The sequence below is a fragment of the Somniosus microcephalus genome, chromosome 12 (genome assembly GCF_052327205.1).
Source record: "Somniosus microcephalus isolate GS21.2 chromosome 12, FLI_Smic_1.0, whole genome shotgun sequence".
Classification (NCBI taxonomy): Eukaryota; Metazoa; Chordata; class Chondrichthyes; order Squaliformes; family Somniosidae; genus Somniosus; species Somniosus microcephalus.
The window spans coordinates 67,867,190-67,894,033 of NC_140998.1; the positions used below are offsets into that span (position 1 = coordinate 67,867,190).

At 39.7% G+C, this 26,844-nt stretch overlaps 1 protein-coding gene across 5 annotated transcripts in view; it reads right to left on the minus strand.

Moving 5' to 3' along the window:
• Positions 1-26,844, minus strand: part of cdc42bpb (CDC42 binding protein kinase beta (DMPK-like)) — a 218,261-nt gene that overhangs the window by 44,672 nt on the left and 146,745 nt on the right. For 2 of the 5 annotated variants that reach the window (XM_086003023.1, XM_086003024.1), the window contains exons 12-23: positions 23,375-23,508; positions 21,617-21,859; positions 18,642-18,752; positions 18,065-18,309; positions 16,412-16,517; positions 15,163-15,287; positions 14,490-14,595; positions 13,179-13,327; positions 6,660-6,757; positions 6,423-6,502; positions 5,770-5,820; positions 4,952-4,975 (exon numbers count right to left, since the gene is read on the minus strand). In XM_086003023.1, coding sequence (XP_085859149.1) covers positions 4,952-4,975; positions 5,770-5,820; positions 6,423-6,502; positions 6,660-6,757; positions 13,179-13,327; positions 14,490-14,595; positions 15,163-15,287; positions 16,412-16,517; positions 18,065-18,309; positions 18,642-18,752; positions 21,617-21,859; positions 23,375-23,508 — 1,472 coding nt within the window. The remainder of the gene's footprint in view (positions 1-4,951; positions 4,976-5,769; positions 5,821-6,422; positions 6,503-6,659; positions 6,758-13,178; positions 13,328-14,489; positions 14,596-15,162; positions 15,288-16,411; positions 16,518-18,064; positions 18,310-18,641; positions 18,753-21,616; positions 21,860-23,374; positions 23,509-26,844) is intronic. The other 3 variants (XM_086003025.1, XM_086003026.1, XM_086003027.1) reach the window with 2 other exon arrangements.

Consider the following 26,844-nt stretch of genomic DNA (forward strand, 5'->3'; position numbering starts at 1 on the left):
CTGCTTACTCCCCATATCCCTCAATCCCTTTAGCCTTAAGAAATATATCTAACTCCTTCTTGAATATATTTAATGAATTGGCCTCAACTGCCTTCTGTGGTAGAGAATTCCACAGGTTCACCAATCTCTGGGTGAAGAAATTCCTCCTCATTTCTGTCCTAAATGGCTTACCCCTTATCCTCAGACTGTGAACCCTGGTTCTGGACGCCCCTGCCCTCGGGAACATCCTTCCTGCATCTAGTCTGTCCAGTCCTGTTAGAATTTTATAAGTTTCAATGAGATCCCCTCTCATTCTTCTAAACTCTAGCGAATATAAGCCTAATCGACCCAATCTCTCCTATGTCATTCCTGCCATCCCAGGTATCAACCTGGTGAATCTTCGTTGCAATCTCTCCATGGCAAGAACATCCTTCCTCAGATAAGGCGACCAAAACTGCACACAATACTCAAGGTGTGGTCTCACCAAGGCCCTGTACAACTGCAGCAAGACATCCTTGCTCCTGTACTTGAATCCTCTCGCTATGAAGGCCAACATACCATTTGCCTTCTTAACCGCCTGCTGCACCTGTATGCTTACCTTCAGCGACTGGTGCACAAGGACACCCAGGTTTCATTGCACTTCCCCTTCTCCCAATATATTGCCGTTCAGATAATAATCTGTCTTCCGGTTTTTGCCACCGAAGTGGATAACCTCGCGTTTATCCACATTATACAGGTAGACTACCCTTTATTCGGACTTCCGAAAACCGAAACCCTCTAAAAACCGAAGGTTTTTTCGTTCAGCGTAAGTCGTGCGTACGACTTACGCTGAACGAAAAAACCGAAGGTTTTTAGAGGGTTCCGGTTGCGGAAGTTCGGATAAAGGGTAAGTCGTGCGCACGACCCCCCGCCGACCCCGCCAGCCCTGACAACCGCCGACCCCGCCAGCCCCGACAACCGCCGACCCCCCCCCGCGTACCCCGCCGGCCCCGACCGACTTACACTGAGCGTCAGCGTAAGTCGTGCGCACGACCCCCCGCCGACCCACCTTCCGAAATCCGAAATTCTCCTTTATCCGAAACTCAGCTGGTCCCGAGGTTTTCGGATAAAGGATAGTCTACCTGTACTGCATTTGCCATGCATCTGTCCAATCACCCAACCTGTCCAAATCATACTGGAGTTTCTCTGCATCCTCCTCACAGCACACACGCCCACCCAGCTTTGTGTCGTCTGCAAACTTGGAGATATTACATCTAGTTCCCTTGTCTAGATCATTTATATATATTGTGAATAGCTAGGGTCCTAGCACCGATCCATGCGGTACCCCACTAGTCACTGCCTGCCACTCGGAAAATGACCCGTTTATTCCAACTCTTTGCTTCCTGTCTGCCAACCAGTTCTCTATCCAAGACAGTACCTTACCCCCAATCCCATGTATTTTAACTTTGCACGCTAATCTCTTATGCGGGACCTTATCAAAGGCCTTCTGAAAGTCCAAATACACCACATCCACTGGTTCTCCCTTATCTATTCTACCAGTTACATCCTCAAAAAGTTCCAGTAGATTAGTCAAGCATGATTGATCTTTTGTAAATCCATGTTGACTTTGTCAGATCCTGTCACTGTTTTCCAAGTGCTCTGCTATTACATCTTTTAGAATGGACTCCAGCATTTTCCCCACTACCGATGTCAGACTTACCGGTCTATAATTTCCCATTTTCTCTTTACCACCTTTTTTAAATAGTGGGGTTACATTAGCTATCCTCCAATCCATGGGAACTGTTCCAGAGTCTATGGAATTTTGGAAGATGACCAGCAATGCATCTACTATTTCTAGGACCACTTCCTTAAGTACCCTAGGATGTAGATTATCAGGCCCTGTGGATTTATCGGCCTTCAATCCCATCAATTTCCCCAACACCAATTCCCTACAAATACTGATTTCATTCAATTCCTCACTCTCATTAGACCCTATGTTCCCCGACATCTCTGGGAGGTTATTTGTGTCCTCCTATGTGAAGTACGCATTTAATTGGTCTGCCATTTCTTTGTTCCCCATTATAAATTCCCCTGATTCTGACTGCAAGGCACCTACGCTTGACTTCACCAATCTGACGATAAACCGAGGACCTATCTGCTCTCAGGTGGGCATTAAAGATCCTATGGCACTATTTTGAAAAAGAGCAACGGAGTTATCCCCAGTGTCCTGGCCAATATTTATCCCTCAATCAACATCACTAAAAACAGATTATGTGGTTATTATCTCATTCCTGTTTGTGGGAGCTTGCTGTGTGCAAATTGGCTGCCGCGTCTCCTACATTAAAACAGTGCCTATACTCCACGAGTAATTCATTGGCTGTAAAGTACTTTGGGAGGTCCTGAAAGGCGCTATATAAATGCAAGTCTTAAGTCTTATTTTGTTAGTGCTCCTCCTCTCTTACAAAAAGGTCTTGAAACAAACAATGTGAACTGGCGTTTAAACCAATGTGAAGAGAACACCTCCACGATTTATGTTCCTGTGTGATCATTTTACTTTTACTATGATGTCACTTACTCAACTTCTACCTACAGTTTGAATAATCCACTTTTTTCAAATCAAAAAACACTTACAGTATAAGCAATACTACACAATGAAGAGTTTTAATACAATATTTATTCTTCTAATGAAACAAATTTTGTTGCTTGCAAATTATACAAGCAACCAGGTGGGACAAATTACCTCAAGTCTCTTCAATGTTCAGTTTCCTCTATAGGTGAGATAGCAGAAACTTACATAATGCACTCAAGATACCACTGAGTAGAAATTGTGCAACTATAAAAGTACTCATTAAAATGAAATTGGTATTTTGTCAAGCCCCCCTCATCGGCACAATATAACCAATGTTATCGTTCTTCTCTTCTCTCCTCATGAGTGTATATTCCCCTTTCAACATATACCATTCCCTGGCAGAATAGCTGCTCCTAGATTTCTGACGCTGCCAAGCCAGTTGTTAGGAAAAATCAGAGCAGTGCAATTTGACCTGCCTGAATTTTTCTCTCTTCAGTATGCTGGAGCACTTAATTTCCTCATGCTACATTTGTCATACAGCCTGCCTGAGACAGAGGGGACTCATTTGTGCAAGTTGTAATTCATGGTAAACTAGAACCTACTAATGTGGCCTATGGCTATCTTTGCTTTAGCACTTGGTTTACCCTTTGTTACAAAATAAACACCAGCACAGCACCAGTGTCAACATAGCTTAACAATCATACTTGCTGACTATGCAAAGATCCATTCTAGTCTCGAACTATCTGATGCCTTGTTTCATGAGGATTTCTGTTCCAAATCTACACTTGGTATAGAAACCGTAGCACCCAAAAAAAATCACAATTCAGTTGGTTACCCCTATTAAGATCGGGGCTGGTGTAGGGTTGTGCTGTCTACAATTGGCAGACTGGTACAAAAACAAACATGCAGCATAATGAACTGAAAACACTCTAGCTGGATCTCAGTGCGAGGCCAACTCACTCATAGCAACTTTTCAATCATGCCGATTCGCCATGTAAGAGGCAGAATAAAACCGGCCACATATGCTAGCTGCTTAAGTCGCCTATAAAACTTGAGCAACACTGTAAATACAGAACCACATGCATAACTGCATGTGTACTGTGGCACTCAGCAGCCGGAGGTTACTGCAGCACCACTAGATACAGCCAGTGAATCTTGTCAGCAAAGATGAGGTAGCTTATTCTTAAATTCTTATCTTCTTTCTCCTTACTCTCTTTTCCTTGGTGACACTAAGCATGATATCCCAGATGGAGGCAGCCCTCTGGTACAATACCCAAGTAGGTCTTGTGTCCAAACCTGAACACCATGTGTCAAATCATAAAATAGAATCATAGAAGCTATTTGTGGGAACTATCACAGCTCAATCTTTTCCTTTATTCATCTGGTGTTCACACAAGCACACTACTGGCAGGGGTCACTGAACTGCAAGAATTGCTCACATCCAACAAAAAGATAAAAAAGTGTGATCAGGAGCAGGAACCCAGACTGATTTTTTCCTCCTCCTTAGCTTAGCTCACTGAAACCCCTATGGCACCTTCACTTTCAATCTGTTTGTGAGCCATGTCAGTGCAGAGCAGGGATGGTGCCTGGTCCTTTGAAGTTTTGAATAGCTTAGTGACATATTATGCAATTCATTTACTCACTGGGCCAATCTCATGAGGTAGCATTATTTTACTGACATGAATAAATATAAGGCATTACTTACCAAACTGAACAAAGTTGGACTCTAGATAAGAAATAACTATCTAATGTTTAAGTTCACTAATTACAACTTATTTTATTGTATTTCACAATTTAAAATCCACAGCAAACCTGTCTACTTATTCTTAGCAGTTTCTTGGCAATTTGCAATTTTGAAGTTAATGAAAAAGACAGCTAAAATGCTCATTGTAAATTTTGTTGAACTCTAAAACAAACTTAATCATGTTGTTAAAATGAAATATCAATGAAGCAAAACAATAAGATAAGATACTTTAAGGCAGAATAACTTTGAAGCAGTGTTTTCTTTATGCTCCAGTATACAAATGTGCCATCACATGCATTCACTTTTTTAGTATTCATATTTTAAAATGCTCTGTATTTTGCAGTACAGGACCACAGATATACAAGTAACACCCGAGTCCCCACCCCAACCAATCTAATTATATGACTATGTTATCCTGCTCTCTTTTGTATGGCTACTGGATCTTGGCTCTTTATCTTTTTAGGTTGTATTTTAGGCTCGTTCATAAGAGGGCATACTTTGCTATCACACACAAAACCCTTTCATTTAAGGAACATGTTATAATGAGGATGGAGTATATTCATCTTAAGGGATCTTCCTAACTGGAGGGGGCACTATTCCAATTATAATTTATTCTAAAACCTTTACCTACAACTGACTAAAGAAAGGATGTTGTCAGGTATGGTAAAATATTTTCTTACATGTCTGTTCTTTATAAAGCAGGGCTTGATGGAAGACATCAAGTTTGAAAAGGGTAGGCAGCAAAACAAGAATCATCATTGAAACAGCACATTAAAACAATATTTTAGACAGGAAAGAGTGAACGGCACATCGCCTAGTTTCTGTAAATTCCAATGCAGACTAATTATATTAAGATGCAGACTAATTATATGCACACTAACTGTCAAGAGTTACATTTTTACAAGCTCAGGAGTTCAAATAAGTGCCTGTAAAGCCCTTACTGGAACCAGAAAATAGGAATTGTTGATTAAGTACTAAAAAAAAGTTTGATCTTTACTTGATAACAGTGTAAGACAACATCTGAATCTTTGCTTAAGATATATTTCAATTGATCTAATCAATTAAATTGTAAGCATCAGGTATAATGACTGAGGAGCAATTCAAAGGATTTGTCCAATTTTATTTGAACTCCTGTGTATGGTTAATTCTCTAAATTGGTATTACAATTAAACACAAACCTTTTCAAAAATGCCAATCTAGATTTAGTAGACTGTTGAATTGCATTATAATATGGGCAAAGGATAATTATAAATTTTTCCAAATACAATCTCTATGGTAACTGCAGTTTGACGTCAGTGAAATAAGACTTGTTTATTTTAATGTTTTGAATACAAGCAATTTTCAAACATTAGCAATAGTAATAGAATAAGTATAGGAAGTTTCATGTATAGCTACAGCAGAAGTGATTAACATGGAATAAGGAAGCACAGCTAGCTCAGAGGGTCAGATTATGCAAGTGGTAACAGGTTAGGGTGACAAAGCACGCACAGAAACTTACTTCTTCCCAAAATGCTAGGAGAGATGATGTAGACGAGGAAGAAACAGAGCCCTTTGTGCAACAGATATGAGAAAAATACACTTAGTGAATTCCCTTTTGTAAATTAAAAGGTTATTAATCAGGACACCATCTCTCACAAAGAGACTGCTGCATTTGGGTATAACCAATTTGTTTGAAGGAAGACCTTCATTCCATTAAAAAAAAGACCAAACGTTTTAACGGTTCTTGAAAGATGCCTGGAATCAGCATAATGCAATGCCACAAAGTGTACAACAAGTGTCGTTTTTTTAAAGTTCTAAATGTAGATTGTGAAGGACCATAGCATTGAAAAATGGAATGTGAACAGAGTCAGCTAGTCATAAAAATCAGCAAGTCCACTTTTTTCTGGGTATCTAACAGGCATCTCCTTACTGAATTTACATCTTTTCGGCATATCTGATTTTTGTCTAAAACCTGTGGCAATTTGCTTTAAAAGATTAGAAAATGTATTCTGTGTAGATGTGGCAAGACTGTCTACCCCACACAGCCTTTTTTCTGTACTACTTTACACAAGATACTTTTATAATTTCCTCCCAGCTCAAATGAAATTTACAAACCACTACAGATAAAATACTCGTAGAGTTTGAATTTATCACTATATAATGAGCGCTTACTTTAAATCCCAAGTCATGTGGAATTGGAGAAGTGTTAAAGTAGTCAAAAATGGAGTCTTGAAAATCTGGGAGTTTGAGATCTTTAAAAGAAAAAGGAAAAGCAGAAATATGAAAAACAGCTTTCTTTAAAAAAAATACTAGCCATACTGATTTTATTGATTTGTTTTTAAAAATAGCAGTTAATATCTGTATTTACAGCTCATAGTAAAATTGTTCCGAGCTGCAGATGTCACTAACCTTTTTCTGTTCTGCCTCTGCTTTCTTCCAATTCTTTCTTCAAATTCTGTATCTCTTCCACAAATTGCTGATTCCTGGCATCCGCCTCCCTCAGTTTACTAAAATAAGGACGTTTTCATGAGAGAGACAGAATGCAGAACACCAAGATGAATTCAATTGAAATAAAAGTTTTTATATGTGGCTGTAGAATATTTGCCAAAGATTTTAACATTCAATATTTTTAAACATCATTGCCAGTTACAAAGTCAGAAGGGGGATGGCCTCCTATTTAAGAAAAAAATTAAGATTCATATTCCGTAAAAATACCAAAAGCATAACAGTTTCACACCAAAGACTAGAAATTTAATAACACAAGAAATAGGAGAAGTAGGCCATTTGCTCTTTCGAGCCTGCTTCGCTATTCAATATCATGGCTGATCTTCTACCGCAACTCCACCTTCCCGCACTATCCCCATATCCCGATTCCCTTTGTATCCAAAAATCTAGCAATCTCTGTCTTGAATATACTCAATGAATAAGCATCCACAGCTCTCTGAGGCAGAGAATTCCAGAGATTCACAACCCTTTGAATGAAGAAATTTCTCATCAGTCCGAAATGGCTGACCCCTTATTCTGAGACTGTGACCCCTGGTTCTAGACCCCTCAGCCAGGGGAACATCCTCCCTGCATCTACCGTGTCAAGCCCCTAAAGAGTTTCATGTTTCAATGAGATCATATCTCATTCTTCTAAATTCTAGGGAATCTGGGTCTAGTCTCCTCAATCTCGCCTCATAGGACAATTCCCCCCAATCTCAGGAATCCGTCAAGTGAACCTTTGTTGCATTCCCTCTAAGGCAAATATATCCTTTCTTAGGTAAGGAGACCAAAACTGTATACAGTACTCCAGGTGTGGTCTCACCAAGGCCCTAAATAATTGCAGTAAGACTTCTTTACTCTTATATGCCAATCCTTTTGTAATAAAGGCCAACATACCATTTGCTTTCCCAATTGCTTGCTGTACCTGTATGTTAACTTTCAGTGATTCATGTACAAGGACACACATGTCCCTCTGAATACCAACTTTTCCCAATCTCTCACCATTTAAAATATATTCTGCTTTTCTATTTTTCCTACCAAAGTCAATAACTTCACATTTCTCCACATTATAGTTTATCTGCCATTTTCTTACCCACTCACTTAACCTGTCTATATATCCCTTTGCAGCCTCTTTGCATCTTCCTCACAATTTACTTTCCCACCTAGCTTTGTATCGTCAGCAAACTTGGATATATTACACTCTGTCCCCTCAGAGTTATACAGCACAGAAAGAGGCACTTCGGCCCATCGTGTCCGTGCCAGCCATCAAGCCCTATCGATTCTAATCCCATTTTCCAGCACTTGGTCCGTAGTCTTGTATGCTATGGCGTTTCAAGTGCTCATCTAAATGCTTCTTGAATATTGAGGGTTCCTGCCTTTACCACCCTTTCATTGATATAGATTGTAAATACCTGCGGCTCAAGCATTGATCCACTAGTTACAGCCTGCCAACCCGAAAATGACCCGTTTATTCCTACTCTCTGTTTTCTGTCGGTTAACCAATCCTCAATCCATTCTAATATATACCCCAATCCCATGAGCCCTACTTCTTTGTAATAACCTCTCGTGTGGCACCTTATCGAATGCTTTTTGAAAATCTATCATGTAAAACAGAAACTATAAATGCAGTTTAAGTATCAAAAACAGACTCTCCTACTCAACAAGTACTCACTGAACACTGCAGATGAAATAAACAGTGAGAGAGGAAGTATTAAGGGGTTTAGCAGCTTTAAAAGTGGATAAATCCCCAGGCCCAAATGAAATGTATCCCAGGGTGTTAAGCGAAGCAAAAGAGGAAATAGCAGAGGCCATCATTTTTCAATCCTCACTGGCTTCAGATGTGGTGCCGGAGGACTGCTAATGTGGTACCCTTGTTTAAAAAGGGAGAAAAGAATAGACTGAGTAATTACAGGCCAGTTAGCCTAACCTCGGTGGTGGGAAAATTACTGGAAAGAATTCGGATGCCCAGTTTGGGTTCCGCCAAGACCACTCTGCTCCCGACCTCATTACAGCCTTGATCCAAACATGGACAAAGGAGCTGAATTCCAGAGGTGAGGTGAGAGTGACTGCCCTTGACATCAAGGCAGCATTTGACAGAGTTTGGCATCAAGGAGCCCTAGTAAAATTGAAGTCAATCGGAATCAGGGGGAAAACACTCCACTGGCTGGAGTCATACCTAGCACAAAGGAAGATAGTTGTGGTGGTTGAAGGTCAATCATTGCAGCCCCAGTACATCGCTGCAGGAGTTCCTCAGGGCAGTGTCCTAGGCCCAACCATCTTCAGCTGCTTCATCGATGACTTTCCCGCCAACATAAGGTCAGAAATGGGGATGTTCGCAACAAGACCTGGACGACATTCAGACTTGGGCTGATAAGTGGCAGGTAACATTCACGCCATAGAAGTGCCAGGCAATGACTATCTCCAACAAGCGAAAGTCTAACCACCTCCCCATGACATTCAATGGCATTACCATCGCCGAATCCCCCACTATCAACATCCTGGGGGGGGGGGGGGGGGGGTCACCATTAACCAGAAACTTAACTGGACCAGCCACATACATAATGTGGCAACAAGAGGTCAGAGGCTAGGTATTCTGCGGCGAGTGTCTCACCTCCCGACTCCCCAAAGCCTTTCCACCATCTACAAGGCACAAGTAAGGAGTGTGATGGAATACTCTCCACTTGCCTGGATGAGTGCAGCTCCAACAACACTCAAGAAGCTTGACACCATCCAGGACAAAGCAGCCTGCTTGATTGGCACCCCATCCATCACCTTAAACATTTGCTCCCTCCACACCGGCAGTGTGTACCATCTACAAGATGCACTGCAGCAACTCGCCAAGGCTTCTTTGGCAGCACCTCCCAAACCCGCGACCTCTTCCACCTAGAAGGACAAGGGCAGCAGGTGCATGGGAACACCACCACCTCCAAGTTCCCTTCAAGTCACACACCATCCTGACTTAGAAGTATATCGCCGATCCTTCATCATCGCTGGTCAAAATCCTGAAACTCCCTACTGTGAGAGTACCATCACCACACAGACTGCAGCGGTTCAAGGCGGCGGCTCACCACCACCTTCTCAAGGGCAACTAGTGGGCAATAAATGCTGGCATTGCCAGTGACACCCAGATCCCATAAACGAATAAAAAAAACAGGATAAATCTTCATTTAGAAAGACACGGATTAATCAAGGATAGTCAGCACGGATTTGTTAAGGGAAGGCCGTGTCTGACAAACTTGATTGGATTTTTTGAGCAGGTAACAAGGAGGGTAGATGAGGTTAGTGCGTTTGATGTAGTGTATATGGACTTTAGCAAGGCTTTTGATAAGGTTCCACATGGCAGACTGGTCACGAAGTTAAAAGCCCATGGGATCTAGGGCAAAGTGTCAAGTTGGATTCAAAACTGGCTCGGAGGCAGGAAGCAGAGGGTAATGGTTGATGGGTGTTTTTGTGACTGGAAGGCTGTTTCCAGTGGGGTTCCGCAGGGCTCAGTACTAGGTCCCCTGCTTTTTGTGGTATATATCGACGATCTTGACTTGAATCTAGGGGGTATGATTAAGAAGTTTGCAGATGATACTAAAGTCGGCTGTGTGGTTGATACTGAAGAAGGAAGCTGTAGACTGCAGGAAGATATCAATAAATTGGTCAGGTGAGCAGAACAGTGGCAAATGGAATTCAATCCGGAGAAGTGTGAGGAAATGCATTTGGGGAAGGCTAACAAGGAAATGGAATACACATTAAATGGTAGGATACCGAGTAGTGTACAGGAACAAAGGGACCTTGGAGTGCATGTCCACAGATCCCTGAAGGTAGCAGGCCAAGTAGATAAGGTGGTTAAGGCGGCATACAGAATGCTTGCCTTTATTAGCTGTGGCATAGAATACAAGAGCAGGGGGGGTTATGCTTCAACTGTATAAAACACTAGTTAGGCCTCAGCTAGAGTACTGCATGCAGTTCTGGTCACCACATTACAGGAAAGATATGATTGCACTAGAGAGGGTACAGAGGAGATTTACAAGGATGTTGCCGGGAGTAGAAAATCTTAGCTATGAGGAAAGACTGGATAGGCTGGGTTTGTTTTCCGTGGAACAGAGGAGGCTGAGGGGAGACCTTATTGAGGTGTATAAAATTATGAGGGGCCTAGATAAAGTGGATAGAAAGGACCTATTTCCCTTAGCAGAGGGGTCAAAAACCAGGGGCACAGAGATTTAAAGTAATAGGGGGAAGGTTTAGAGGGGATTTGAGGGGAAATTTCTTCACCCAACGGGTTGTGGGGGTCTGGAACTTACTGCCTGAAAGGGTGGTAGAGGCAGGAACCCTAACCACATTTAAAAAGTACTTGGATGTGCACTTGGGATGCTGTAACCTGCAGCGCTACGGACCAAGAGCTGGGAAGTGGGATTAGGCTGGATAGCTCTTTGTTGGCCGGCGTGGACACGATGTGCTGAAATGGCCTCCTTCCATGCTGTAACTTTCTATGATTCTATGAGTATTGAACTAATTCTATTTAGAACCAGTCATCACTGGTTTTTGAACACTACATCCACTGGTTTCCCCTTATCTAACCTGATAGAGTTTTTTGAGGTTGTAACTATCAGATTTGTAAAACACGATTTCCCTTTCATAAATCCATGTCAACTCTGCCCTGTTATCACGTCCCTAATAACAGATTCTAGCATTTTCCCTACTACTGATGTCAGGCTAACTGGTCTATAGTTCCCTGTTTTCTGTCTCCCTCCTTTCTTGAATAGTGCGGTTACATTTGCTACCTTCCAATCCGCAGAGACTGTTCTAGAATCTAGGGAATTCTGAAAGATCAAAACCAATGCATCGACTATCTCTGTAGCCACCTCTTTTAAAACCCTGGATGTAGGCCATCAGGTCCAGGGGATTTGTCAGCTTTTAGTCCTATTAATTTCTCAAGTATTATTTCTTTACTAATACTAATTTCTTTAAGTTCCTTATTCTCACGAGACCCTTGGTACCCCACTATTTCCAGAATGTTTTTTGTGTCTTCTTCTGTGAAGACAGATACAAAGTATTTGTTTCGTGTCTCTGCCATTTCCTTATTCCGCATTATAATTTCTCCTGTCTCTGCCTACAATGGGCCCACGTTTACTTTTGCTAATCTCTTGCTTTTTACATACCTATAGAAGCTTTTACAATCTATTTTTATGTCTCTTGCTAGCTTACTCTCATGTTCCATTTTCTCTATCAATTTCTTGATCCGCCTTTGTTGAATTCTAAAATCCTCCCAATCCTCAGGCTTAACTGCTCTTTTTGGCAACATTGTAAATTTCTTCCTTTAATCTAATATTATCTTTAACTTCTCATTAGCCATGGTTGGACCATTTTTCCCATGGGGTTTTTATTCCTTAAGGGAATTTATATTCTTTGTGAATTTTTTTTTTAATGTTTGCTATTACTTATCTACCATCATATCTTTTAATCTAGTTTCCCAACCTACCTTAGCCAACTCGCCTCTCACACCTACGTAGTTTGTTTTGTTCAGATTTAAGACCCTAGTTTCGGACTTAACTAAATCACTCTCAGACTCAACATAAAATTCTATCATTTTATGATCACTGCTCCTCAGAGGCTCCTTTACTACAAGGTTACTAATTATAACCCGGTCTCATTGCACAGTACTAGATCTAAAATAGCCTGCTCCCTAGGTGGTTCCTCAACAAACTGATCTAGAAAACTATCTTGAATGCATTTCATAAACTCGTCCTCTAAACTATTACTGCAAATTTGGTTTGCCCAGTCTATATGAAAATTAAAGTCCTCCATGATTACTGTATTACCCTTGTTACATGCACCTCTAAATTCCTGATTTATACTGTGCCCGACACTACAACTACTGTTAGGGAGCCTATAAACTATTCCCACCAGTGTTTTTTGCCCCTTGCTGTTTCTTAGTTACACCCAAAGTGATTCTACATCTTGATTTTCCGAGCTAAGGTTCTTTCTCTGTTGTCTTTATCCGATCCTTTATTTTCCATTCTGCCTAGCTCTTCTAAAAGTCAAGTACCCTGGAATATTTAGTTCCCAACCTTGGTCACTCTGCAACCACATCTCCGTAATGGCTATCAAATCAAGCCCATTTGCTTCTATCTTTGCTATTAATTCATCTATTTTGTTGCAAATAAGTTGACTATTTAAAATTTGCAACTGAAAGTTTAAGGTCAAATAACTTTAAACGTGTAAAAGTTCAAGTTGAAAATCTAAGTAGTTACAGGGCAGCCTGCAGAAGTCTGGAGTTGGGTTTATGAACATCTTATTTTATTCTTCTGATTTATGGTGACTAGATTACCGAGTGGTCAAAGGCAACATCTGTGGAGGCCTAATCAATTCTGTGAGCAATGCCATGGGAGATGAATAGCAGTGCTACTGAACACATGTACCATAACTCCAGCACCAGGATGATAATGAAAATTATACCTCTCAAATGCCATGTTAGTAGCTTTCACTCTACTGAGCTCTTCCTGTACTAACTGCTTAGCACGTATTTCTGCTTCAAGAGCGGACTGTAGTTCTAATCTAGCCGACATATCCAACTTTGCACTGCGTCTCACTTTCCACAGAGGATCCTGGAAGAGTAAAATAATAAGACGTAAAAAATTAACATATAACGGTGTGTCTAAATAATATTAGCGTGGAGGAGTTAGCAGTCCCAAAAGTGTGAGGGAGCTGAATTAACATGTCTTTGAAACACCCTGTTTCATGTACTGATGGCAATTACTGATGCTAATTTGGCTTCTCATATTATTCGGCTCAGTAAATTCTAAGCTATGAATATAGCTAATACAATGACAACAATTATATATACACAACAGAGTCTTAAAAGGTGCATTGATGGTGAAGCTCTCCAATAGTTAAATGCCAAAACAGCTTTGTATTTTGCTGCATTTCGTTTGTTACTCCATGATCAACAAAGTAGAAACAAAATCTCAGCACATTTCCCTCAGTTTGTAGCTGGTCGGTGACTATAATATGCTATTTTCTGCAGAAATATTTTATACCATCATGTATTTGTATCATTATATAGGATTAGAGATTTAACAGTTAAATGTGCCAAGTATAGGCACAAAGCAATATATCGATATTTCATTAGATAGTTTTCTTCATGATTTGTTGATCAAGTAGAGCCACAGATTAATTATGGGCAAAATTTTATTAGATGTAGAAAAGTACTTTCACTACTTTTTGTGTGCGCGATTATTCGTCCATAAATGGTCTTTTAGTATAGAACCTATACTCTTCTACACCTAAGAAGATTTTCACAAGACTGAATTAATATTTCTACAGGAAACTTTGTGCTATCCGGAGGTGAGCTATCCGGCAATCTGGAGCCACCGGCAAAAATCAGCCGTTTTTTATTTTTTTTGTTTGTTTTTTTTGCTTTGTTTGAACAGTCAAGCTGTGCAAGGTCTGTAGCTATAGCAACAGCTTCAGCTACAGAGCTTTAGGGCCACACCCGAGTGTTTAGAAGCTGTTGCTAAGCAACAGTGTTTGTTGTCAAATACAGAGATAAGAATCTCCGTATCTCTCAACATTAACTCTGGAGAGTACGGCAGTTTTGAGGCTACGGCAGCAGCTCGGTCCCGTGGGTGCCGGATAGCACAAAGTTTCCTGTAATACAAATTACATCCATTAATTTGTTGAAAAACTCACATTCTTCAGCAAAAACAAAATGAAAGATTATAATGATTAGGACTCATTTAAATCAGTGAATGATTATTACAATCATACCAGTGTTCTTGAACCTAGACTGGAATTGCGCAGTGATTCAAGTTCTTCTGTCATCTTGGATGCCAGTGCCTGCAAGTATCCTCTTGCATCCTTCTCATCGCTCACCCTAACAATGTAAAATATAAACAGGCTTTGAGGATCCTTAATTACCCATGTGTTATGGTAAACTATTACATACACAATCCTCCATCCTAATTTAAATCATTATATAACAAAGTTTTTAACCCATAAATATTTGCTTGTTATTCTAGTTTTCATAGTTTTATAACTAGCCATTCAAATTTAAAAGAATTTTAAAGAATCGAGTGTGTATTCTATGGCAAGATACATATAAAAGGCAACTGTGATACATTTTCTGTGATTAAGAAAAAATTGACTATTTTAAGTAATTGTAATATTCTTCCTGCTCAAATAGTACAAAATTCAAATACTCAGGGATTAACCAGGAAGCAGTACACAAAAGCATTTGAAAATAGAGTACTGTACTACTAAGTAGCAGCAGTCATATTTACATGTATGCAAATAAAGAGAAGTCTCCTTGTTATATAATGATTTATAATAAATACACAAAGAATACAAATAGAACCTACAGACATTACAAGAAACACAATCACATAAATGTCTACAACAGTGGTAATGAAAGTTCTATTTTTAAAGGAATACCGATACACACCACTGTATAATCTCTGCAATTTGAGCTTCCCAGTGAGCCACTGACTCTTTTCTGGCTGCAAGGTCCTGCAATTCATCTTCAAGTCGTCTGTTTTGTGCTGTAAGCTTGTCCACAAATGTACACATCTGAAAATCAAAAGCTGTCATTTATAAATAGGGAATACACAAACATTTTCAAGTGTAGAGTTTGTGAATATTTCATGTGTGCAAATAGAATTTTATCACAAATTTGCTTTGAAGCAAAACATTTTCTAATCCTAGCAAAAACTCAATTATCATAGGAGCTCAAAAACTCAATTGGATTAAATGCCTAATAATCTGCTAATCCATGAGAGTTTGTAACAAGTTGGAATATATTTACATTCTGTATAAAATATATAAATGCCTCACCCTGTCCTCACCCAATATCCATGCATGTGCACTTCCCTGTAGATATTGCTGAATAACCATCAGGCGCAAGAACCCAGACTGATTTTCCTATTGCAAGCCCAGTACCATCAAGATCAAATGCAGTGACCCAATTACTGTACTGGCTGAGATCAACTATCTTGTCCTTTATCAGTACTTATTATTACGATAGACAGGTAGTTGACAAAAAGAGTTTTTTTTTTTTTTTTTAAAGTAGTCTTTGTTTTTAATCATTTGTAAAAATTTTCAAGTAAACAGCTAACAGAACAGCACAGCATGCAATTGCACAAAGCTACTATTGAATTGTTTAATAGAATTAATCTGTTACTTATTACAGATAATTTGCACATCCAGTACGCATCATACACTGTAAACAGATCAATATTTGTTTTTCCTGGGATTTAGAACATCGACAACAGTACAGAAAAAATTGACTGATCCTAATTGGATTAGATTATAGCTTTTGATTAATTCCTTAGTATGAGCGCTATCCTTGCAAGGCCATAACTTTCTTCAAGGCTGGAGCTACAAATGCAGATACCATCAACTGGCTCTGCCTTGCAATAAAATAGGGTCAGCAGCAATGGGCAGCATCAGAAAAACCTATGAAGTTGCTGATGTTTTTTGATATTATTTCAAAATATCAAATTACTAGGTTCCTACCCAAAATGAACTCCTGTCCAAACCCGGCCGTACAAATATATGCATCAGTAAACGTTCTACATCAAAAATTAATGTATGGGTAATTACATACATTTTTGATAAGAACATTTACCTTCATTCAGGTATACAGGATGACAATAATACTGAAATAAATATCAATGGCGAAGTAACTGACTTACTCGATCATTCTCAACTGAAAATTTCTTGTTCTCTTCAATAAGCATGTTGCGCTCACATTCATACTTCTTCTTCAGTTCTCCCAGAGTGTCCTCCATCTCATTGTGCCTGTACACAAGAAAATACTGTTTTTTAAAAAATCATGCTATAAATTGCAAAGTTATTTGCTCAATTATAGTTCATGTAGGTCTTTTCTGATGCTGCATTACAGTGTCCATCAATATAGATAATGGTCTGCAATAGGCAGTTACACCCAAAAACATCAGTGACACACTTGTTGGAATTTAAAGCTAGGACTAAATGTGTGAGGCAAGTCTCTTACTTACACAAACTATACACAAAGGCTCAGATAGAAGAATAATTAATCATTCACAGCTTCACTACTTAACATATACAAAAACTATAGCATAAACTAAGCATAATTGTAAAATAAGTCTAAAGGTTCAAAATACATAATGATCTAGTAACAGTAATGGGATTTTTTGAAATCCTAAAAGCATTACACTTAATACTTGCACAGAAAGCAAGTCATTCAATTGCTCCCAAACAACCAAGTACATAGGTGTATTAATAATGAAATAAAATCTGAAGACTCTAGCAAATTTAACCCGATATATTTACAGCCCCAACATCTAGAGTCTCCTGTTATTCTAAATGTATATTTGTTCAATGAATATTTGAATATTGTCCAAACTGAGTGTTTTACTGGAAATTAGAGTCACTTGGGCTTGAACTTACTCAGATTTCTAAAAATTAGTTGTCGTTACCAATGATCAAAAATAGAAAATTACTGTAATAGCAAAAATAGAAACTTTTCTTTAATGCATTATGTCTAAACTCTTCACAATTACAGCTTCAAATTTTAAACTGACATTTTTGACTGGATTCTCTGAAGGGCTCAATAAATATTTCATGTTTTTGCATCAAAACATTGGGCAACAACCAGAAGTTTCAAAGTTTCCAATTTCTCTCAATATACCTGAACATTGCAAGCCCAAATTCACAAGTACATAATTCTATTTAGCCTGGCCACCTCTAGAATTACAGAATGCACTTGTGCAACAAAAATATTAAAAATTTAGAAACAAACATAAATAATCGAGAGCAATTTGTGTGCTTCAAAAAAACACAGGAGACTGTGCTGATTAAAAGCACAGTTGCATAAATCTAACGATGGCAACAACCATCACGAGAAGTCAAATAAAGCCACAAAACATGCTACTCTTCACTATTTATTAAAATAAGAGTATGCCTTCAGATTAGTTATTTTCTCCTCATTCCCTGGTCTCTCCAATTGCGTCAAGGTCAACTGAAGAACGAACTGCTCCCCAGAATATGACTTTCTTCCTTGCCATTGGGAAGCACCCGACCTGTGCTCTTGCCCATATTGACACAAGAGATTGGGAGTACACCAATGTGGGTTCAAATCCATGTCCTACCATTTCATGGTACAGAATTTTAATGTTCTACCAAGACCAAGCTTATCAAGGCAGTTTCTAAGTGTGTTTTTCTCCTATTGCCCAAAAACGAATCTCAAGCTTTAAACATTTTTGCAGTGTTCCTGCAAAGTGGCGTACATATGTTTTAAAGCAACTAATAAGGCAAGTAGTCCTTAGTAATTAACTATGGTTAAGTGCCTTTCTTTGGCTATTTACCTGTCTCTCTTGGCTTTCTCCAATTTGTCCTTTAGTATCATGACATCTTTTTGCAGAGCTAAATGTTGGGCATCTGAATCATGGACCTCCTTTTTAAGGTTCTTAATTTCGGTGCCATGAGCAACTTCACACCTCACCAGTTCCTCCTCATAGAAAACCAGTTTCTTCTCCAGTTCTGCTTTTACCTTGGAGAGTTCTTGCTGGTGCAGCAAGCTGGATCCAGCGGCCCGACCTCCTTGCTTCAGCTAAGTATGTAGGAAGAAAACAGTTGAGACTACTTTTAACATACAAAACTCCCTTCCCCTGGAGCCCTATCTAACACATCTCCTCTGGGCAAGAAGGCTGGAATCTTATTCGTAACACAGTGTCCCAGTATTTTTCTCTTGTTCGGATGTCAGCCTCTTTATTTGGATATGGAAGCTGAATAAGTGAAGACGAATTGTTAAACCTTCTTGAATTCATTTTGGGGTGGGGGTTGTTTTATAATTATCCTCTACTTTATCTCAATTTTTCCCTCTTAAATAAAAATATAAATTTACTTAATTAAAACTTTGACATTGTTTCAATATATTCTGACCTTTAATGCTTCCACTTCACTTTCCAGCTGTTTGGAATAAGCCTCGCTGTGTTCACGAAGCTTCCGTTCCTTTGATGCTTCAGCGACTGAGTCTTCCAATTGAGCTTCCAGCTAGGGGGAAAAAATACTCATTGCAAACCTGCACATACACTATATTTCACTTTTTCCACCACAAAACTGATGCGCAGTCCTTTTTGTACACATTCTAATTAATTATAACAATATTTTAGTCACAAAATCAAATTAAAAAAAAAAAATTCTTGGATTCAACTAGGAATTAAGAAATGTTAGAGGGCACTGTGTATTTCTCAAATTCTATTTTGCAGCATTAGAAAATTATGAAATGATTTTGATGATACAGAAAAAATTCTAACATCTGAAAAGGTGGACATAGGTTTGAGTGCTCAAAGGACTAAAACGGTTGGCTGCAATAAAGTGGAGAGCATTGTGCTGCACTTTGCAATACGATTTACCACTGTAGTTCTATCCCTAGGTAACATTATTCATATTTTAAATGCATAACATGCTTTTGCTGTTTACCAAATGACAAGACTGCATCAATGCCTTAATCAATTAAATTAAATACAGCCAAGTGCAATCACTATGAAATAGCAAGTTAAATTTAAGGGAAGGAAAAATCACTTTCCATGAGTGGCATGATTCAGTTTGTGAAAGCATTAAAACAAGAGTAATATTTTAGCAAACTTGGATCATGCTGAAGCAGAGCAATTCAGTAAATAAAAAGCCACATGCTTCTGTGGAATATGATGCAATTAATCCAAATTTCAAAAAGTCAGAATCAATAGTTCTCAATAGGGCAGCAGTAGGCACTACAATTAGCTGCAGCACACCTGGATTAAGGAAGAAGAAATTAAATTGGCCAGGGTACCTTGTCTTGCTGGAAGTGGGCAAGGACAGAATCAGGCTCAGCTGTGATACACCCCCCCCCCCCACCCGCCAGTCAATAACCACTATAAAAGCTCGCATATAAATAATGGCCACTTGAGTGATTAATCCGGGGGTGGGAGGAGGAAAGGTGCATACAGAATCACACCCAATAAGAGAGTCAGGTCAATGCCTTCAGGAAAAGAGAGGAGAGAGTGTTGGGGTGGTGGCGGAGGGAAAGGAATGAAGAGTATATTTGGAATTTATATTCACGTCATCAGATTCCATATAACCACATGGCTTTTACACGTCAAGTATTGTCTGTTTCATATTCAACGTCAAAAGGGAATAAATTGAGAACTGCAAAATATATTACTAGAATAATGGAACAGACCTTCACAAGTCTTTTATAAACAAACATTCATACTCAAAATAAATCCTGCCCAGGGTGTATGAAGAACCAAATTTAAGATCTATACAGTTCAGAAGAATAACTAAGACTATATATTTAGCAATAGCACATGCCTATTTCATCCGTAGCTCACTTTTTTTCCTCTTTTCTCCGAAAGGTGAAACAGTGCTAACATTATCTAGTGTTCACTACCTACTGGGTGCAATGGCATCGCACAAACTGTCCCTCTGCTCTTCCGGCCTCCCCCAAACTAGTGCTTATACACTCAAAATGGCACCAACATAAGGTAAAAAAAACTGTAGAGAACTAAAGAACCAATAATGATTTTATTTGGAAATCAAACTTAGTTAAATACTGTTAGCTGTATAAATATCTTTACATTAGACTCCTCTCATTGACATTGCCATCTGCATTGGCTTCCAATAATAGTTCTTTTGTACTACACAGTACTGTATATTGATCCGATGCGAGCTCGGTTAGAGTTAAATTGATCTGTTGTTAACTTATGGTCTTACTTACTGTTTGTAATTACTGTCCAAATTATAATTCTAGGAAGGGACAGTGATGTGGGAGAGATCCTAAACAATGGAGATACTTAGCAATTGTTGGTCTTAACATTGTGAAATTAAGATAGGAAAATTGTGAACAATAAATGTGTGGTTAGTTCAGAAATATATCCAACCAGTCAACTGAATTGGAATTGGGAGGCCCATCATTTGTATTAGAAGTCGTAGATCAATACAGATGTACAATGGAGATAGTTGAGGCATCTTGAAATCAGGACTGTTGGGCTGCAGAGTTTCAAATTTTGAAGAAAGATATTTTACTACAGCAACTTAAGTGCTTTTTAAAAAAAAACTTGCTTACTATTGTCTTCAATTGTGACACTGTTGGTCTGTCAAGGAGCACATAAGTGAAGAGTTTAGAAATCTCTTCTGTTGCAGTACTCTGACCTGGCGCATGGAGATAGAGGGGAGAAAAAAGATCTGAAGCTCAACAGAGTAACACAGATACAATGCGGCAATTATGAAGCAATAGTCGGATGGAAAGGAACCGTTTGTAAGGAACTGCAGTGAGAAATAGATAGCATAACTAACTGAGAAACTGAGGGGATCTCTGTGCGTCAGCTGCTTTTCTTTCCACTTCTACTCAGCCAAACATCTCCAATACCCTCAAGATTAATTCCGCCGTGTTCAGTTCTTTGATTTGGCACTGAAACAAGGTAGATTGCTTCCAGGTTGAAGGAAGTTGCACTAAATGCTTTCCACACTTGGCACAAACCAATGGTAAGAATTCAAATTGTCAAACAGTTGGAGACAAGTTACTTTTGAAGCCATGACAAGTTGAAAAACAAATTAATTTACAATGACAATCAGCAGCATGCTCATTATTCTATCACCTTCATTATTTCTACAACTGCTATGCTCCTTCTGCTTCTCTGCATCTTGTGTTGCTCTTTCCTAACCCACTAACGGGTTTGTCTATGGCAACAGGCAAGTTTCCTTATAGGACTTATTTCTTCAGAGTAGAGATCGAAATAGTTTCTAACAAGTGGCAAGTTAATTTATAGGATTACTACTTGCTATGCAGCAATCAATATTTTTCTAAACATAAAAGTTCAAAGGTCTAAAGAAAACTGGGACTATAAACATATTCTTTTAGTTTGTTGATAACTTACCTCCTTTCTGGTCCTCTCTGCTTTCCGGATTTCCTGACGCATTGTGTCAATCTTCTGCATAGCTACTTCCAACTCTTCCTCTTTGTCACGGAGATGTCGGGACAACTTCTGTTTTTGCGAGCGCAAGTCTGCCATCCGTTCATTGAGCTCTGAGAACTCCTGCATTGCAATCTTCCTCTGCTGGTGTGCATCCTTCAATTCCTTGGTTTGGGATTTTTGTCTTTCAAGGGTTTCAACAAGTTGCTATCAAAATTATAGGTTAGACAGACATTACATTAATACAAAAGATAAATTTACAGAATTTAAGAATTTACTATAACTTAAGTTGCCATGTTACTACAGATACCAATTTCAAACTGGCACCTGCTAGTTAACCGAGTTACACTGTCAGTTGCATTAAGCTCAATGACAAAGCAGCACTGTCCGTGCTCCAGTCCCAGGGTGGTTAATTTCTAATATTAGGAAAGTGTCGGCAAAAGCAATCCCCCTCTCATAGCATTCCAAGTTTAAAATGTTACGAGGAAGTCCAAAGAACCACTTAGGCCCTTTTAAAACTTGGCTTGACAGAAAGCCAGAGCTGTGCTACATCCAATGTGAACTCACACTATATAGTCTTGTTTAAAATGCATCAGTGGGCAACAAAGCGAGAACCTATTTGCTCACCAATATCCTGATGCAGAGTGGTGGTGCCTTTGAAGTTTCTGCCACCTCCCCCCAATTTGAACATTAAATTTTGTGATCTAAAGGTGGATACTTAGAAGTACAGGTAGACTACCCTTTATCCGGACTTCCGAAAACCGAAACCCTCTAAAAACCGAAGGTTTTTTCGTTCAGCGTAAGTCGTGCGTACGAACGAAAAAACCTTCGGTTTTTAGAGGGTTCCGGTTTCGGAAGTTCGGATAAAGGGTAAGTCGTGCGCACGACCCCCCACCGACCCCCCCCCCCACCCGTGGACCCCGCCGACCCCGCCAGCCCCGACAGCCGCCGACCCCCCCGCGGACCCCGCCGGCCCCGACAACCGCCGACCCCGCCAGCCCCGACAACCGCCGACCCCCCCGCGGACCCCGCCGGCCCCGACAACCGCCGACCCCCCCGCGGACCCCGCCGACCCCGCCAGCCCCGACAACCGCCGACCCCCCCGGCCCCGACAACCGCCGATCCCCCCCGCGGACCCCGACAACCGCCCACCCTGCCAGCCCCGACAACCGCCGACCCCCCGGCCCCGACCCCCGCCGACCCCGACTGACTTACGCTGAGCGTCAGCGTAAGTCGTGCGCACGACCCCCCGCGGACACCCCCGCGGACCCCCCGCCGACCCCTGCCGACCCACCTTCCGAAATCCGAAATTCTCCTTTATCCGAAACTCGGATGGTCACGAGGTTTTCGGATAAAGGATAGTCTACCTGTACTTACATATGTTTCACTAAATACCTAGTCAGTAACTACATCAGAATTGGCATTATAGTCTGCACACCTGAAATGTTGTAATCTGTCTTTTCATTTAACAGATGCTACGTATTTCAAGCAGTTTATATTTTTATGACATTTCAAACATTGTTTCCGTTATATTTGGATACTATAGGAATATTTGAACACTTCGGGCAATGCCACAGCATTACTGACTTCAGGAGCTAGTGGCGCCCATATCCCAAGAATGATTTTTTTTTAAAACTTCAGCTTTCAATCATACTACCTTTTACTCCTAACCTACCAACACTTTTTTTTGTAATAGTCAAAATAATAATTTAACTTGGGTACCTTGTGATTTTCTTCTTTTTCTTGTTTAAGTGCTTTAATCTGTTTTTCGAGTGCTTTTATTTTGTTTGTAGTTTCCTCAAAATCTTGACGGAGAGACACTACATTTTCAAGTTGATGTTCTAACTGATCAGATTCTAAAAAGAAATTTAAAAAAAACAGCCAACTGTCTATAAGTGAAATGGTTACTTCTGAAGTGGCAGCTAAAACAGTATTCAATGCTCTTTTGAATAACTTTGTGTGCTTATAGGGTCATCTTTAAACCTTCATGATAGCTACACATTACAAATTCATACATCTTTGTTCCCCAAAGTACACTGCAGAAATATACAAAAGCATTCTTATGGACAACAAATGCAGTTTTGTCAACAATTACATTAGTTTATCTACTTTGTAATCCTATGATGTGCATCCCATGAAAATCAATTTTGTTCTTTTACTAGAGTTTGCCAGCATTGTATTGAACTTCAAAATACTGATTAAGTAAAACGAAATGCAACAAATTCAAGTATAGAATCCCATTAATCTTTAATGAAGTCCACCTCAGTACCATTTTGTTTTTATACAATTACAAATTAATTAAGGTAGCAGTGATTAGCAAAAAATGTGAAGGTTACTTCACACGACCACTACAAATCGGAGTCCAAAACAGCTCTGAAGCACGCCCATAAGGTGGCCAACTTTTGAGTGGAAAGAGCTTTCACTTAATCTAGTTGTTTATGATCTGCCAGATCATCACAAAGATATAAATTCCTCAACCTATGCAGAAGTATATGGCAAGATGTTAAGGTTAAAGCTTTATTAAACAGATAATTCTCCAGATTTACACAAACCTTTAGTCCCATCAGCAAAGCATGCCAAAACCCTAAAGACATCTGTGCAATGAAAACTGTGCTTGATGTTAGAAGAAGGTACTTGCAAAAAGTCTTTCAGCACTGGAATCTTTAGGAAGATGGAACTTTTAGACGCTTCTGAATAAGAGTTTCACATAACGTCCAGGAATGACCTGACCGAAAGGCCAAATAACATTGTGAAATTCTTCTAGGAAAGCATAAAGCTAATGACTTGATGTGTGGATATCATAGACACAATAAATTTAGAAATACAAGATAAAACAAGCTCAAAAGTAGTAGAAGGCCCAATTTTCTCAGCCTCTTTAATGTACCAAAACCTGGAGGTACTCCCCTCCGGAATTTTTATTGACCAGGGTTGCAATAGCTACGAAATGAACTCCAAAGACTACATGAACTGGATTTAAAAATGTATGGTTATGTGTCAAAAAAGACTCGATTTATACTTTCTAGATTAAGAAGCGTACTCTGAATATTTTTCGCAAAGAGTAAGGGACAGCATAGGAATTAGTAAATGGACCTTTTGAAATTGTTATGGGCTTTTACTAAATCTTGATAACCATGTTTTGATATGGGGTGAGTATAGATGATCAAAGATGGTGCGGAAAGGCACAGCCTACATGGAGCTTTCCAAGAAGGAACTCTGGTGTTTGACATATTGGATGCTAGAAATAGGTTGAGAGGCATACACCATATCAATGGCCAACTTCCTGTACATGTCTCCTAAAATGCTTGTTACGTAGACTTTGTATCTTGTGTTAGTATCTCATACTACAGTTGTGATTTTTTTTGCCCTAGAAATATACAGTCCAAGGTATATACAACATTTCTTATCAGCTAGAGCTTGTTCAAGAGGCTAGGATATGGACAGATCAGTAATCAACTGACATTTGGAAGTTAAAAATTAGCAAAAGATATTTAACTAGCCAAATATAGCTTGCTCTTTAACTTGGTAGTGAAATATGCACTTCAGAAACAGGATGTTTCTGGGAAAACAAAACTATTCACTTCAACAAGAGACATTTTTGGACCACTTTGCATACATTTAAGCCTGGCAGCAATGTCTGCCTTCAAGAGGTCCTAGAATTTCCCCTTTACTGGTCATTAGATGAGAAATGCAGATAGTCATGGGTTACAGTTTACAGCAGAAAGATTATCTTGTTGCAGATTATTCAAATAAAGCACGAGTCTCTGACTCCTAAATACAATGTATTGATGGTCTGTCACTCATGGGATTAATGGGATAAATTTTAGATATTGCTTAAAAAAAAAACACAATTTGCTTCCCAAAGAGCAGTTGTTTGCCTCATATGTAAACCTGGAGCTCCAGCGGAAATGATGATGCAAATGCCTATTAACCAGGTGCATCCTGAGTACTGGAGCTCACCCCATTTCCAGAACATTAGCAAAACTCTAAAGCAATTTCAAAGTTAGCAGTCATCTTCCAGTTATAATATTTATGCCTTAAACGGGCTCGAGTGGTCCTGAACAAAGCTTAAATCTAACTCACTTCATGGTGAATAAATTTGTCCAATCCATCGGATATGTAGCCACCGTATTTCCCATCCTGAAAATTAACTTCTTCAATTCCAATTGAAGCTAGTTTCCTGTACTTGGGTAATCACTAATGAACACAACATAAAAGGAAATAAAAAGGTTTCCTCCGTGCCTTGGACTCCATTGGCAAAAAATCCAGGGGGGAAAATGAGGAGAATTTATTTTACACAGCTAGTTATGATGATCTGGAATGCACTACCTGAAAAGGTGGTGGGCAGATTTAATAGTAACTTTCAAAAGGAAATTGGTAAAATACTTGAAAATAGTTCAAATCCCACCACAGCAGCTGGGAATTTAAATTCAGTTAATTAAATAAATCAGGAATATAAAGCCAGTATCAGTAATGGTAACCATGAAACTATGAGATTGTCGTAAAAACCCATCCGGTTCACGATGTCCATTAGGGAAGGAAATCTACCATCCTTACCTGGTCTGGCCTATGTGACTCCAGACCCACAGCAAGGTGTTTGACTGTTAACTGCCCTCGCAAGCCACTCAGTTGTAAAAAAAAAGCTACGAAAAACTAAGAATAAAACCAGACGGACCACCCGGCATCGACCTCAGCACCGGCTACAGACACAACAATGGCACACCCAGCCCAGTCAAACTTGCAAAGTCCTCCTCACCAACATCTGGGGACTTGTGCCAAAATTGGGAGAGCTGTCCCACAGACTAGTCAATCAACAACCTGACATAGTTATACTCAGAATCATACCTTTCAGCCAATGTCCCAAACTCCTCCATCACCATCCCTGGGTATGTGCGGTCCCACCAGCAGAACAGACCCACCAAGGGTGGCGGCACAGTGGTATACAGTCGGGAAGAAGTGGCCCTGGGAGTCCTCAACATTGACTCCGGACCCCATGAAGTCTCATGGCTTCAGGTCAAGCATGGGCAAGGAAATCTCCTGCTGATTACCACCTATCGCCCTCCCTCAGCTGATGAATCAGTATTCCTCTATGTTGAACATCACTTGGAGGAAGCACTGAGAGTAGCAAGGGCACAGAATGTACTCTGGGTGGGGGACTTCAATAGCCATCACCAAGAGTGGCTCGGTAGCACCAC